Here is a 15,797-nt window from a genome sequence, read left to right as displayed (position 1 = left end):
GTGCCCGTGTGTGTGTGTGTATCTACAGCTGTGTTTAGGGAGCATGGAGGTGGGGGTTGGGGAGTGATTAAAATGGGGGATGATGGGACTTCCCTGGTGGTCCAGTGATTAAGACTCCAGTGGTTAAGACTTAAACTCAGGTTTGATCCCTGCTTGGGGAACTAAGATCCCACATGCCACATGATGTGGCCAAAACATTAAGAAAAATTAAATAAAATGGGGATGTTAAGTATGATGGGAAGCAAAGGATTTTAGATCATTTACTCGGGACTGTAGAGGTATGGTACCCACCTTATTTGTTGCATCAATAAATTTGACTCCTTTATACGAGACAGAAAGGATGATAGTAGGGACCTTCTTCATTTGCTCTGTAGACTTCTGAAATTAAAATTAGAAAGCTGTTAGAGCAGTTTGTGTTGCATGGCAACTGTAGCACATAATTTTTTCTCTTGAAAGATAAAAATAAGCTCAAGTTAAAAACAACACCACCACCACACACACACCAAACATACTCTAATTTAAATGTATGTCTCTCTTCTCTTGGGCTCAGCTCTGGTTTAGGTTTCTAAAGTATCTGTCTTGCACTTGAGGATCTAAATAAAGCTTTTCTGCTGCTTCATGTGGGTGAAGGAATACTGCCTTTTTGTGACACCAAGAGGAGAAACAAACAGCTCCGTCCCCTACTGCGATTTCAAGCGACATTCTTTTGAAGAGAGTTAAGCCATGTCAGATGGAACTCCGAGGGTGAGTTTAGCATGAACAAAATACATGCCACCTCTCCCTGTTTCTTCCCAGTCTCTTTCTTCAAGGTACAAGGCATGTCTGAATATATACTTAAAATCGGGATTTAGAATACATCATTGTGAATTTTTCTTGCACCTGGCCAAATCTGTAAAAGCTGGTAGCATATTTGCAGCAGAATTGCTTGTGGCCACATAGGATATAATACCACTCCATGATGCTCGATCCCTCTGGGAGCAGGCTGTATTTTGAGCCATGGTAAAATCGGACAGTCCAGGTAACCTACTTCATCATTTAGAGGTGAGGGTAATCCCTTAGGCTAAAGTTCTTATGCTAGATGTCCATAATGGCTGAATCTTCAAAAAGTTTCTCTGTAATTTAGCATTTGCCTTTTCTGGTTAGTTTTATCATTCATCACAGGTCACCTGAATCACAGGTCACCTGCATCACAGGTCACCCGCATTACAGTTCCTGCTGTGGACACTCCTAATAATCACATTAAACATCAAGAAGAACTTACCTGACAGTTAGCCTGATGGATTTTCCAGACAAGACAGGTGAGAACATAATAGGAGAGAAAATACGTAAAAAGGTGAGAGGAAACAATTTCAGTAATTCACCAACAACACGGACTCATTAGATAGTAAAGAGAACAGGCTCTATAGATACATGTTGATGCAGTACAACTGTTATTTTACAGAAACTGCTGCAGGCTTTTCCAGACCCTGTCTCTCCTTTGTTTTTACTGTTTTCTCATTGTTCTGTTTACTGCATTGCACAGTCTTATTATGACTGACACGCACGAGCCTTCTGCTTTGAGCATTCCAGGACCAGCTGTCTTATGTACATTAAGGGAATTGAGGGAAAATATGAACTTTCTTGATTTCTTCATTTATATTACCCGTTTTTCATTTATAAACTCTGAAATGTGACCAGAATGAAAGAAGATCCGATAGGCTGAATACAACTCATTGAACTCCGTAATGATAATTACATTTCATCTTTCACTTGAGCCATGGAAAAGGTGTTTCACATTTTCCTGGTTGTTTTGACACACTTTTTGAGAGCTACTATATCTGCATCAGAGATAAAGAAAATTGATTACTGAGAGTATTACTATGTAATATTAAGTGTTTCATTCAGTACAGAAAAAAAGCAGAGCCTGTGAAGTGCTTTTTAACTAGTTTTAAAATTACCCAGACTCACCAGTTTTCTTTTGTGATTGCCAAAAAGAGATATGAAATTGGAATGTAAGGTTAGATACTTTTATTTTTGAATACTTTATCCAACCAGCTCTTAGAAACGTACAAGATAAATTGAAGGCTAGAAGAAACAACATGCAGCATCTGACTGGAAGGTAAAACCGTGGGCTGAATTCTGTAAAGAGAGAGGCTGTGGCAGGAACAGGCAGCACTTTGGTGGCCTGAATGTGTGTGTGAAGGGACGGAATGTATGGTGGACTGAACGTGTGCATACACGTGAAGAATTCCTTGCAAAGAGTAACAATGGGTTCCAACAAATCACCTTGCCCATCTCTTGTGAATACACTCTCGTGGACAGATATCTGTGACATGAAATAGTATTAACATACACCTAACATATGGAGAACGAAATGGCAACCCACTCCAGTATTCTTGCCTGGAGACTTTCAGGGACAGAGAAGCCTGGTGGGCTACAGTCCATAGGGTCGCAGAGCGTCGGACACAACTGAGCAACTAACACACACATGTTCCCCTAACATAAGGTTAAAATGCCAACATGTTATGTAGTGTTAAGAAACCCCATCCCAAAGAAAAAAGAAAAGCCATCTGTTATTCATTCTGCAACTGAGTGGATATTAAGTGGCCCACAAGCTGGAGAAATGCAGTCTACTTTGGAGGATGTCACAGAGACCTCAGATCGTGTGCAGACTTCACTCTGCTGAATGCGGCTGTCTAGTGCTATTTGAGATGGATTCTGAGCTGCGTCTGGGCTCTGCAGTAAGGAGGGTTGGGAACAACGTCTGCCGTGGACAGGGAGAGACATATCACCATTCCTGGCTTGAGCGCAGCTACAACACAAATGTTGACAAATGTGACAGAGATGTGAACAGAGTCCTTCCAGACTGCTGGGCAGGAAGAGCCTCACTCTGGTGAGGGAGTGGGCAAGTCTTCATCCATTCAACCAGCTGCCTCCTGAGGCAGGTGACTGACCTGGCTCTTCAAGGATGGATAGGATTCTCCAGGTGGCAGAAGAGGACTAAAGAGGCCGTTTTAGCAGTAGAATCAACATACAAATGCACACATCTGGAAATGAGAAATAATATGGTGGGTTTGGATAACTGGTGGGAGATTAGGATGGTATAGTAGGTTTGGATGGTTGTAACTTACTCTGCCAACCTAGGATCCATTGGATGCTTTCAAGTAGGGAGTGACTTGATCAGGTCTGTGTTGCAGAAAGATAGCTACAGTGGGTTGTATGGACTGAAACAGCTAGAGGCTGAACGTGGGGAGGCAGGAAGGTATAAATTCAAACCAGAGTCCTACGCCCCCAAGTTGAGGTAGATGCTCTGGAGAATGGAAGGGAAGCTGCCATTCTGATGAGGAAGAATCGAGAGGATCTTCTGACTGGTCCACATGGTGAGCGGTAGGATGCTGAGGACTAAGAGGCCATTAGCTGAGATAAGGACCACTAGAGCGGACTGCGCTTTTGCAAGAAACCTTTCTGAATCCGATTATCACCTTGATAATCTGGCAGAGATGTCCAGCAGGAAACTGGACATAAGAATTAGATCTGGAAATCCAAACATAGAGGGGGTGACCGAGGAAATCGGAGCAGACAAAGTGGGTCAGAGTGAACTAGAGGAGGGCTAAGAATCACCTTGCAGAGGATGGTTAATACTTAAGAAGTTAAGTATTAATGAAGAAATGGGGAAGAAAGTAGAGTCAATGAAGGAACCTGAAACAAAGTTGGAAGAAGCCTGACAGCAGGACCATGAAGTCAAGAGAAGATTCCTTAGACAGTGGGAGCAGTGCCCGATGTCAAGAGGACTAAAAAGGCCTACAAATGTGTGCCCAGTGCAGTGGCAGGCACACACAGGCACGGTTGCTACTTTTACTGGGTTTCCTGGCTGAAAGCCCCAGCTTGGGAAAACAGAAAAATCTGTTGCTGATTTTACCAAAAGGGGCTTCAGAAGGAGAACGGTGGCAGCAGACACAGAAAACCTCAACGGTGCAATGAATCAAGAATCCGTGCTTTCCTAACCGGAGGCCACAATGGGGTTCCAGTGCTGCAGGCTACACGCAGGCCTAGGAGGGCTGGTGTGGGGTGGCTGCATGTTGTGGCCCAAACTGTACTTCTCTTCCCACTGAGTCAAGACAAGACGACGATGGATCCGGCCAGGGAGGGGCTGTGGGAGGTCTTCAGGGTAATCACCTCCTTTAAGGCATTTCTATTCTGTACAAGAGATACAGATCCAATCTCTTTCTAGAGGATTTTCTGATGGTGTACTTTACAGAGCTTTAAAGAGGTCTATTCACACATGATTTTAATGAAAGATGAAAATGCAGAGAAAGAAGGTAAATATACTGAGTCTTCACTGGCTAATCAGGGAGGCAAGAAATCCAATAAGCGCTTCATTTTATGAAGGCTTTTCAGATATTAAAATGTGAGCTCAGGGCTTCCCCGGTGGCTCCTGCCTGCCAACGCAGGAGACATGGGTTCAGTCCCTGATCTGGGTAGATCCCACCTACCATGGAGCAACTACGCCTGTGGCCACAATGACTGAGCCAGTGCTCCTCAAGTCCACGTGCCTTATTGTGCTCTGCAACAAGAGAAGCCAGTGCAAGCAGCAGCTCATGCACCACAACTAGAGCAGTGAAGATGCAGCACAGCCAAAAATGAGTAAACGAATAAAATTACAAAAAGAGAAGGTGAGCCTGGAGCCTCAGCCCGACCCCAAGAAGCCGAAGTCCCTTCCTCCCCAGCTTCTCTTTCAGTGTTGTAACCATCTCCCACCCCACCACCCCCCGTCCAGGGTCGAAGGCACCTAGTCCGGACAACACTGCTCGAATTACAAAGCCCTTGGTCTCAGGCAACTTGGTTCCTATGACCTAGCTGCATGCTTTGCTGTGTTTCTGGATGAATACTCCCAGAGGTGTATATTAAAAATTGAAGCCTTATTTATTTGTATAAATAGACTTCTCTTTTTCAGGCCCATTTCCTCAGTAAAATGCTCAGGGCAAACTTTCTTTTGTGGTTCCCTTTTGTTTCCAGTTGCCTTTTTCACCATGCCACACTCTAGGTGGAATTTCTAAGGTTTCTCAGAGTCTTCAAATCCCCACCAGCTTCATGTGTATGTGTGTGTTTTAGTCGCTCGGTCACGTCCAACTCTGCAACCCCATGGACTCCTCTGGGGGTCCGCCAGGCTCCTCTGTCCATAGGATTCTCCAGGCAAGAATACTGGAGTGGGTTGCCAGTCCCTTCCCCAGAGGATTTTCCCGACTCAGGGATCGAACCTGGGTCTCGTGCATTACAGGTAGATTCTTTACCCTCTGAGCCTCTAGGGAAACCCTCAGCTTCACAGGGGAGACTAATGTGTAACGAGGACCTCTGCCTACCTAATGAGCTGTATGCTCATGGGTAATGCCCCAGATTAACTTCACTTTTTCACCATCCTGCTCTCCCACTGAAAGCTGAAAGAATATAGTGATATTTCATTGTATTTTCTTCACAATTTCCCTAATTATCATCCTTTTATTCTTTCAAGAGAAACAGTATCTAGTTATATACAGATGTTACCTTTCTGAAACCTATAATTAAATGCAAGTACTGAATCAATTCAAAGCCAGTCCTTTCTTTAGCACTTGGGTTTATATTGTTTTTAAGCATCACACAGAACAGGGATCATAATTTCCTATCTGGGGGCAGGCCCCTGTAATACTGTTTGTAATAGAAAAAGTAACTGAACACTCTTACAGCATTTTTTTCTTTAAAGAGGGATTTTTGGATTCACCAAGGAAAGTAGTAACAACCATCTTTAATTTTTTTTCAAATACTTTTCATTTCCTTTTAAAGTACAAATTATGAACTGCTTGGAATATTTGTATCAAGTCAGAAATTGCCATTGAGCTTTTCTAGCCTTACACCCCCAAAATAGTTTCTTATTTTCTAATGCAGAATCAACAGTGTGAGAACATATTTTTTTGCAATACAGGGGCCCTTGGATCCCAGAGCAGAGCTTCCCAGGTGGCAGTAGTGGTAAGTGCTTGCCAATGCAGGAGACATAAGAGACCTGGGTTCGATCCCTGGGTCGGGATGATCCTCTGGAGAAGGAAACGGCAACGCACTCCAGTATTCTTGCCTGAGAACCCCATGGACAGAGGAGACTGGCAGGCTTTAGTCCATGGGGTTGCAAAGAGTTGGACACAACTGAAGTGACTTAGCACTCATGGATCTCAAAGCAGGACTTTCATGGGTAAATGAGAGCAAAGAAGTTTAGAGCTGAGACTAGAAGCACTTCAGTTGTGAGCTGCAATGTGAGGTTTGGGTCCAGAGTGACATTTATGCTCCTAATAGGAATCAATTGTGCCCCAGAGTCAGTACAGAGTGAAGAGCCCACAGGGAGGGTATCACTGACTCCTCATTCTTACAAAACCCGATCACTGCCAGGGGGTGTTTTAAGCACAGGCTGGCACAGATTTCTCGATGGTCTACTGCCATCCAACTCATAGCATATATTAACCTACACACAGCTACCCTGAGAATGCTTTCTAGTGAGATAGCCAGTGCTGAGTCATAACTATTACTTTTGCCATATAATACTTCCCTTATTTCAATGCTTAATTATTATATTTAGTTTCAGCAAGTAAATTAAAACAGGATCAAACTTTTACGTTTGGGAGCCCCAAGTGACTCTCAAACAATTAAAAAACCACACCAAACAAGCAATATTGTGACGATTTTTGTATTTGGCAGAACCAGCTAAGTTGCAGGGAGTGTTAACAGAGAAAAAGCAGACTGCAAATTAGCCATCTGAAATGAACTCTTACCCTTCGAAGCTCAGTTTCAAGGTTACTTTCTGGGGAAAGCTCAGTTTTGGAGTCCCTTCCTTCCTTCGCGGTGGGGGTGGGGCTGTCTGCTTCCCTGTGAGGCCCGCCCCTTTCCGAGAGGCCCGCCCCCACCTTTCCAAATTTGTCCTACAACGACTAGCACATGGTCTCAGATGAAACTTATGAAGGTGCCATTTTTTTTTAAAAGGTCAAAATGGCTAAATACCAGCAATTTTACAGGAATCAATCTAAAAGCTGCTGAAATCTATGACTGTTAAAGGAATGAGCAAATGAATTAATGTAGTACAGCAATGAGTAGGAAGCCAGCTTTACAGAGAAGAATTGCAGTCCCAGCCTCTCAACACGTGGAGAGCTCAGAACACTTTGCAGAGAACCCAGATGCTCCAAAGAACTTGGGAGGAGAACCACGGATGTGATGAGAGATGCACCGAGACAGACTCCTCTGGGGTGGCAAACGCTTCACAGATCCCGTGATAGTTCAGCTTCAAGGAGAGGGTTAGGCCTTGGCAACAGGAAACTGGCTCCAACTGCCAGCACCAAGATAAGAAGGAAAGCCTCTTTGAGAGGGCAGAAGAATCATTAGAGGCAAAGCTGAGAAGTTTCCCCCTCTGCTTTTTAATCATAGTGTCACTCTCATCTGTTCCTAATGACTTCGGGGTAAGTCTCACTTGGCCGGGAAATGAGGGTATAAATGACCTCACAAGGGCTTTTCTGGTCACAAGGACTCTGACCCAAAGGCTCAGCGAATATAGAGCCTAAGTAAGGCCACGTGACCGGAACAGACAGTGCAGCAAGCAGCAGCCATTTAAACCAGTCCTCTTGCCTAAGATTCGGCTATTGTGTGTACTGTCAGAGTAAAGAACATGGCCTGGCCGAGTCTGCAGGGCACAAAGCAATGCCCTCGATCTCTGTTGCTCCAGCCCTGGCTGGTTTCCAGGCACTGTGGCACAGTGTTCTACCAGGACGGTCTGTCTACATGGCAGCCTTACTGGTTGCTCATGGACCAATGCAGTGGTTCTCAAACTTGAGAGCATCTGAATCCCATGGAGTGCTTGGTAAATAACAGACTGTTAGATGCCACCTCTAGAGTTTCTGGTTCCAGAAGTGCTGTAGGCCAAGTGTTTGTACTCCCTACCCCCAAATTCATTCACTGAATCCTAATGCCCCACTGGTGGTATTAGGAGGTGGGGCCTTTATAGGATTGCAAGTTCATGAGTGTGGAGCCCTCAGGAAAGGGACTCTGTGCACGTGTGTGTGCTCGGCTGTGGCCAACTCTTTGTGATTGTAGCCTGCCCAGCTCCTCTGTCCATGGGATTCTCTAGGCAAGAACACTGGAGCAGGTTGCCATGCCCTCCTCCAGGAGATCTTCCCGACCCAGGAACTGAACATGTGTCTCTTGCATCTCCTGCCTTGGCAGGCAGATTCTTTACCACTGAGCCACCTGGGAAGCCCCCAGGAATGGAATTATTATGTTTATAAAAGAGAGCTGAGAGCTCCCTTGCCTCTCCTGTCAAGGGGGCAGGGTGAAAAGCTGGCCGTCTATGAACCAGGAAAAGTTCCTTTGCCAGACACCAAACCTGCCAGGGCCTTGATCTTGGACTTCTCAGCTTCCAGAACTATGAGAAATAAATTCCTCGCAGTTTTTGTTATAGTGGCTCTAAAAGACTGAGACAGTAAGTCAGTGGTAGCGCCCAAGAGTCTGCATTTCTAACAAGTTTCCAGATGCTGCTAATGCTGCCAGTTTGGGGACCACACTGAGAATTTCTGCTCTAAAAATACAGTTGATCAATTTGATTGAAAGTCACTGTCAGAACTGTTCTCTGCTGCCATGAATACAAAGTTGTGCTGCAACTTACATTAATTCAGAGAGACGTTAATTTATCAAAACACGCTATTTCCACTTGACAAGTGATTTCCAAAAATCCTTAGTTAGCACTTAGCTGAAGATCTTGGTCTTCAGAACAATTAACAAGTATTATTTAATTTGGCCATGGTTCCTCAGGGACTGTGAAAGTATAATAAAACATTATGCACATAAAATAAAGGGTTCGGGTCCTAAAGACAGATTCTAGAGTTATATCTGGAATAGATGTTGACCAGATAGAGCTGATAGGCCCAGGGGTCATGGTGGAGATGTGTTTTCTCATAGAAATTCCCCATATGTGTGTGTGCTAAGTTGCTTCAGTAGTGTCTTATTCTTTAAGACCTTATGGACTGTAGCCCACCAGGCTCCACGGTCCATGGGATTCTCCAGGCAAGAATACTGGAGTGGGTTGCCATGCCCTCCTCCAAGAGATCTTCCCGACCCAGGGATTGAACCCGTGTCTCTTAAGTCTCCTGCATCGGCAGGCAGGTTCTTTACCATTAGTGCCACCAACGCACCCTCAACTGGGAACACATCCAACATATCCTGAGAGATGTGACAAGCAAACATCAATACATATTTGGAGACTGCTTCTCAGAGTATAAATTGGAACAATTTTTTTGTAAAGCAGTTTGGCAATACTTATCAAGAGTTTCAAAATGGGTATACTCTTTGACCTACTCATTCTACATTTAGTGGCTTATTCTAAAGACATAATCAGACCCGTTGCAATAGACTTAGGTTTATGGATGTTATCCATAGTATTGGTTATAACTGGAAAAAAATGGAAATAAACTAATAATCAACCGGGGGAAATGGTTAAATAAGTTTAGTTCAGTTATGGATTGGAGTATTTTTCAACGGGCACAAATAATATTGGGGATGAATAGTTATTGGAATAAAAATGTTTCAAAATATATTTTAAAACAGATTAAAACAGTAGGCTCATAACATTTCCATTTTTTTGTAGAAAAGTGATGCTTATGAATGTATAATCAGTCTGGAAGATAACATACAAACAAGGTGTTAACAGGTGTTTACCACTGCGGGATGATAAAACTACATTTTTTTTTTTTAACTACAGTTGTTCTTATTTCTCTTTTCTGTATCTCTATTTGAAAGTTGACTAATAATGAATGTATATTGCTTTTGTAAGAAGCAAATGTAAGTTTAAAAAATTGAAACTTTCCAGGAAGATCCCACATGCCATGGAGCAACGAAGACCACGTGCCACAACTGCTGAGCCTGTGCTCTGGAGCCTGGAAGCCACAACTTCTGAGGACCAAGGGCCCTACACAAGGCCCACAACAAGGGAAGCCGCCAGAATGAGGCGCTCTCACACCGCACCTAGAGACTAGCCCCCACACAGCACAGCTGGAGAAACTGCAGCAATGAAGACCCAGCACAGGCGAAAAATAAATAAAATTTTATATATATATATATATATATATATACACATATATACATGACTTCTATTTGAGTATCTCCTAAGGAAAGAGGACTCTTAATTTAACATTTCCATCTGATTCGAAAGTCTACCTTTTTCAAGCTTTCCAGTTCATTTCTTTCCTTGCAAGTATAGGAAAAAAGATGGTCTTCACGCTTCAACCAAGGCACAGACAATTATTTGGGAATCCATATATTTGAAAATTCAACTTTAGAATTGCTTTCAGATTGAAAGTTTAGAAATCATATAAATTAAAGGGTACAGACTCAACAAGAAGCCTGAAGGGATTGTGAAACTAAGCCCTTTGGGAAGCAGAGGTTCCAAAGTCTAAACACACTGGAAGATTTGCTTATTGCTGACTTAAAAATAATTTTAAAATATTTCCATTCTTACATCAGAAAGGCTGGTTTCTACCTTATTGTAGTTGAGAACAGATATTTCCTTTTCTTTTTTTTTAGGGAAATTTCCTTGAACACATACACCGATGAACAATTCTAACCCTCAAATATGGGATTAGGGAAAGTCAGATTTCAGAGTACTAAATTGAATATAACGGCCTACCTCTTACAGGAGCAGATGTGTTCCTAATGGCATATTTAATTAGGGAAGTGAGAGTGCTATATATTACTGAAACATATACCCTGGGACAAAATTCAGGGTTGGGAAATAGGGTATGAGTAAGTGTAGGGAGGAAAATGGAATAGTGGAACCTCATGTGGTCAGAACAAATCCCTCATTTCACCAAACTCTGTACTTAGAATCTTTGAAGTGGCAGCTACTCATACCAAAGAGAATTGAAAGGCCAAAACAATCTATTGCTTTATAAAGTTCAGTCTGTGGACACATTATTTAAAAAAGGCAACTCCCAATCAGTTCAGAAACAAATTACCTCCCCTAAATATAAAATGAAAATTATATATAACATCCACAGTGCCCTTTTGTTTTTTTTTTCTCCCTTTTGGCAATGACCTTTAAAAATTGGACAGAAGAAATTTCCCTGGTGGTCCAGTGGCTAAGACTCCGTGCTCCCAGTGCAGGAGGCCTGCGTTCAATCCCTGGTCAAGGAACTAGTTCCCCCACCTCACAACTAAGGCCCGGTGCAGCCAGATAAGGAAACGCTGCTGCTAAGTCGCTTCAGTCGTGTCCGACTCTGCGACCCCATAGACCGCAGCCAACCAGGCTCCCCGGCCCTGGGCTTCTCCAGGCAATAAATATATTAAAAACAAACTGGACAGAAGAGTGCAGGGTTCCTAGGTGTTTGAATACTCTCTTTTATAGTGTGTATTAATATACAGAAAACTGGGGCAAAGGCTGGGGCACTGGCATCAGAGGTGGGGAAAAACCAATGAAACATTCCAGAGCAAATCTAACCATCAATTTACTTATTTCTCAAACATTTGGAGGAAGAGGTCTACGTGTTTTAAGATTTTACTGAACTAGACCCTTCACAGGCATTCTTTTATGGAATCATCACGACCATCTCCTAAGGCAGCTATTACACAGCAGGCCTTGGGGATACAGTATACATGGTTCCTGCCTTCTATGGGCATGGGGCAGGGGCAGCCAGATGTTACGGAGTGTGATGTGAGGTGTGGCAGAGGCAAGGTTCCCTGCTCTCTGTGTAACATGTTAGGGGAGCACATATTCAGGACCACAGAGCCAGGATTCCTCTCAGGAGTCCTTTCAGAATGAAGACTGTCTCTGAGCATACATTTAGCCGGAAAACCCAACCAGGAACATAAAGGCAGCACCAAATGAATGCGTTCAGAGATGTGTTACAGCTTCTCACGTATTACTAAGATAGGTCTTAAAATTTTAATTTTAAATAGACATGTCTGTAAAGCTGTCATGGGAAAGGAAATAAGCAGCCAAGCTGTACCACTGAAGTGCAAAATAATTCATAGAAATCATTCTTCCTAAGATAGTTTTGCAGGCTTTTATTTTTTAAAAAGGCAATTTTACTTTAAAAATGATCAGGGTTTCCTGCAAGTTTCTATTGATTCTTTCCCAATAAACACAATTTAAAAGGTAATTTTAAGATAAGAATTATTTAGGGTTTAGATCTGGGACGGGGGCTGTGGGAAACCTGATAAATGTGTGTGTCCGTGTGTGTGTGTGTGTTGAGTTGCTTCAGCTGGGTCTGACTCTATGAGCTGTCAGGCTCCTCTGACTATGGGATTCTCCAGATAAGAATACTGGAGTGAGTTGCTGTGCTCTTTCCGGGGAATCTTCCCAATCCAAGGATTGAACCCGTGTCTCTTCTGTCTCCTGCACTGGCAGGCAGGTTCTTTACCACCACTAGTTAACTATGCTATATTTTTAATTGAAATAATAGGTGTATAATAGAACACTAGGAGAGCAATGTAGAATTATCTTTATTTCAGGACTGAGGGGATCTTAGAGATGAATAAACAAGCTTAGATAAACTTAGAAATTAACCAGTTGTGACTATCAAACAAACACTCCAAGTGCTTCTGAGAAGGGAAAACTGTGCTTGGTTTCTGCTGCGGCAAAGTGAATGTGCTGAAGGAAGTGTCATGGAAAAAAAAAGTTACAGTTGATAAGTATGAAATTTAAAAAAATCTCCTAAAGTTTTTATGTTAGCACACTGGAATGTACCCCAAATTACTACATATGTCTGTACCTAAATGGTTTAATTTAGTTGGTACCGCTGGATCATCGAAAAAGCAAGAGAGTTTCAGAAAAAAATCTATTTCTGCTTTACTGACTGTGCCAAAGCCTTTGACTGTGTGGATCACAATAAACTGTGGAAAATTCTGAAAGAGATGGGAATACCAGACCTCTTGAGAAACCTATATGCAGGTCAGGAAGCAACAGTTAGAACTGGACATGGAGTAACAGACTGGTTCCAAATAGGAAAAGGAGTACATCAAGAAGGCTATATATCATCACCCTGCTTATTTAACTTCTATGCAGAGTACATCATGAGAAATGCTGGGCTGGAAGAAGCACAAGCTGGAATCAAGATTGCCAGGAGAAATATCAATAACCTCAGATATGCAGATGACACCACCCTAATGGCAGAAAGTGAAGAGGAACTCAAAAGCCTGTTGATGAAAGTGAAAGAGGAGAGTAAAAAAGTTGGCTTAAAGCTCAACATTCAGAAAACGAAGATCATGGCATCTGGTCCCATCACTTCGTGGGAAATAGATGGGGAAACAGTGGAAACAGTGTCAGACTTTATTTTTGGGGGCTCCAAATCACTGCAGATGGTGACTGCAGTCATGAAATTAAAAGACGCTTACTCCTTGGAAGGAAAGTTATGACCAACCTAGATAGCATATTTAAAAGCAGAGATATTACTTTGCCAACAAAGGTCCGTCTAGTCAAGGCTGTGGTTTTTCCAGTGGTCATGTATGGATGTGAGAGTTGGACTGTGAAGAAAGTTGAGCGCTGAAGAATTGATGCTTTTGAACTGTGGTGTTGGAGAAGACTCTTGAGAGTCCCTTGGACTGCAAGAAGATCCAACCAGTCCAGCCTAAAGGATATCAGTCCTGGGTGTTTATTGGAAGGACTGATGCTGAGGCTGAAACTGCAATACTTTGGCCACCTCATGCGAAGAGTTGACTCATCGGAAAAGACCCTGATGCTTGGAGGGATTGGGGGCAGGAGGAGAAGGGGACGACAGAGGATGAGATGGCTGGATGGCATCACCGACTCGATGCACATAGGTTTGAGTAGATTCTGGGAGTTGGTGATGGACAGGGAGGCCTGGCGTGCTGCGATTCATGGAGTCACAAAGAGTCGGACATGACTGAGCGATTGAACTGACTGAATCTTATAGACACTTTAAGGGTTCCTGAAACTACTCTAAAACTATTTATCAACATAAATGATCCATTTTCAGATATTTTAAAACTCAAGGCAATAAATGTTTAATCGGCTCATGTGAGAGGTACTGAGTGTGCACGTGCTCAGTCGCTCAGTCGTGTCTGACTCTTCGTGACTGCATGGACTGTAGCCCACCAGGCTCCTCAGTCCATAGGATTCTTCAGGCAAGAATACTGGAGTGGGTTGCCATGCCCTCCTCTAGGGGATCTTCCCAACCCAGGGATTGAATCCATGTCCTCTTATGTCTCCTGCCTTGACAGGCAGATTCTTTATCACCAGTGCCACCTGGGAAGCCCAAGGCACTTTATTTCTATTATTATTACATTAGCTCCACCTCAGATCACCAGGCATTAGATGCCAGAGGTTGAGGACCCCTGCCCTAACGTACTTCCCCTAAGGAGATCTGATTCTACTGGGACTTTTGGCTGAAATGTCACCATATTGAAAACAGAGAGAACAGTAACTGGAGGTTCAAAGGGAGCATTAACTGCAAACTGAGATCCACAGCATTTTTAGTCAGTGAGAGCTCTAGTTCACAAATCAATAGTCCCAGATAGCAGATCAAATTTGCACTTCTGGTATTTAAAGGCTCTGATGAACCCAGTGAGTGCAACTTTAGCTACTTTGTCAAAGACTGATATTTATTTAATCAAGATGGGAAATAAGGGTTTTTTGATATCCCAAGTAGCAATGAAGTTCTTATTTTCATGTAAACTACTCAAAATAAACACCAAGGGCAGCAAACTGGAAAAACACCCTAAAGAACAGAAGAATGGCTTCTAAATAGATGGCTTTTTCATTTTAAGCAACAGACAAGTATTTAACTAAATTATTCTCCACTGAGACTGTTGAAATGGTTTTGCTATTGCTGTCCAAATGGAATTTCAGATCCACTTAATTTCAAGAAATTGACTGAAATTTAAATCACAGATCTGGTGTATTTTAGATGGTGCTATGTGCTCTATGTGCTACTTATGCTCATTACTGCACTGACGTAGCTGGATTCAGATAACTGAGTTAATAGTATTAAATCAGACATGCCAAATTAATTTCTTCGACATGTTCATGAACGGCTCTAAAATTATTGAGGCTTGATGATTAAAAACCTTTCCCATTTTCTTATTGTTCTTTGAGAGATAATTAGAATACAAGTTTTCCAGAATTATAAAAACCAGGAAGAACCCTAATGGGATCTAGTCCAATGTTCTTATTTTCTAAGAAAATGAAGCCCAGGAAAAGCAGGGGAATGTAGTAGTTAAAAGCTTGGGCTCTGGAGTCAGCCAGACCCAGTCCCAGATTGGCAAGTTATTCACTGTCTGATCTTGGGAAAGTTATTTAATCAGTTTCTTCACCTACAAAATGGGGCTAACAACAGTATTAATCTCACAGCTTTGTGGTAAAGATTAGATGAGCAAACGCTCAAGGTATTCAGCACAGAAGATTGGCACATTGTAACTACTCAGTAAATTTACCAGTTATTATGACAAAACAGCGAGTCCTAAGGCAAGTAAGCACCAACAGAACTGGAACTTGGAGCTCCTGCACATATCAGGGATTTTTTTTTTAAATCTAAACACAGTACCTGTAATAAAGATTCCTTGGTCCTGACAATTTAAGTATACTATACCTACATCAAATAGAAAGACAACTGTTTCAGTCCTTCTGCTACTGAATTCATCAAAATATCAAATCAGCCATTACATACAGAGGCATCAATGTCATGAAGATTCATACATGTTTAGTGTTCCATGAGCAATGACTGTTAAATTACATGCTTTTAAGTATTTCCCACCAAAGCTGCTTGTATAAAATAAATGATAAACAGAAGTTAGGGTTTCACTTG

General features: G+C 42.5%; 1 protein-coding gene across 16 annotated transcripts in view; it reads right to left on the bottom strand.

Annotated features, from left to right (window-relative positions):
- ANKS1B (ankyrin repeat and sterile alpha motif domain containing 1B) overlaps nt 1–15,797 on the bottom strand; it is a 1,175,033-nt gene that overhangs the window by 51,516 nt on the left and 1,107,720 nt on the right. For all 16 annotated transcript variants that reach the window (XM_027542059.1, XM_027542058.1, XM_027542067.1 and 13 more), the window contains 2 exons: nt 1,262–1,273; nt 292–378 (listed from right to left, as the gene is read on the bottom strand). In XM_027542059.1, the coding sequence (XP_027397860.1) occupies nt 292–378; nt 1,262–1,273 (99 nt within the window). The remainder of the gene's footprint in view (nt 1–291; nt 379–1,261; nt 1,274–15,797) is intronic.

Source organism: Bos indicus x Bos taurus, chromosome 5 (genome assembly GCF_003369695.1).
Source record: "Bos indicus x Bos taurus breed Angus x Brahman F1 hybrid chromosome 5, Bos_hybrid_MaternalHap_v2.0, whole genome shotgun sequence".
Classification (NCBI taxonomy): Eukaryota; Metazoa; Chordata; class Mammalia; order Artiodactyla; family Bovidae; genus Bos; species Bos indicus x Bos taurus.
This window is presented reverse-complemented; position numbering and strand designations above follow the sequence as displayed.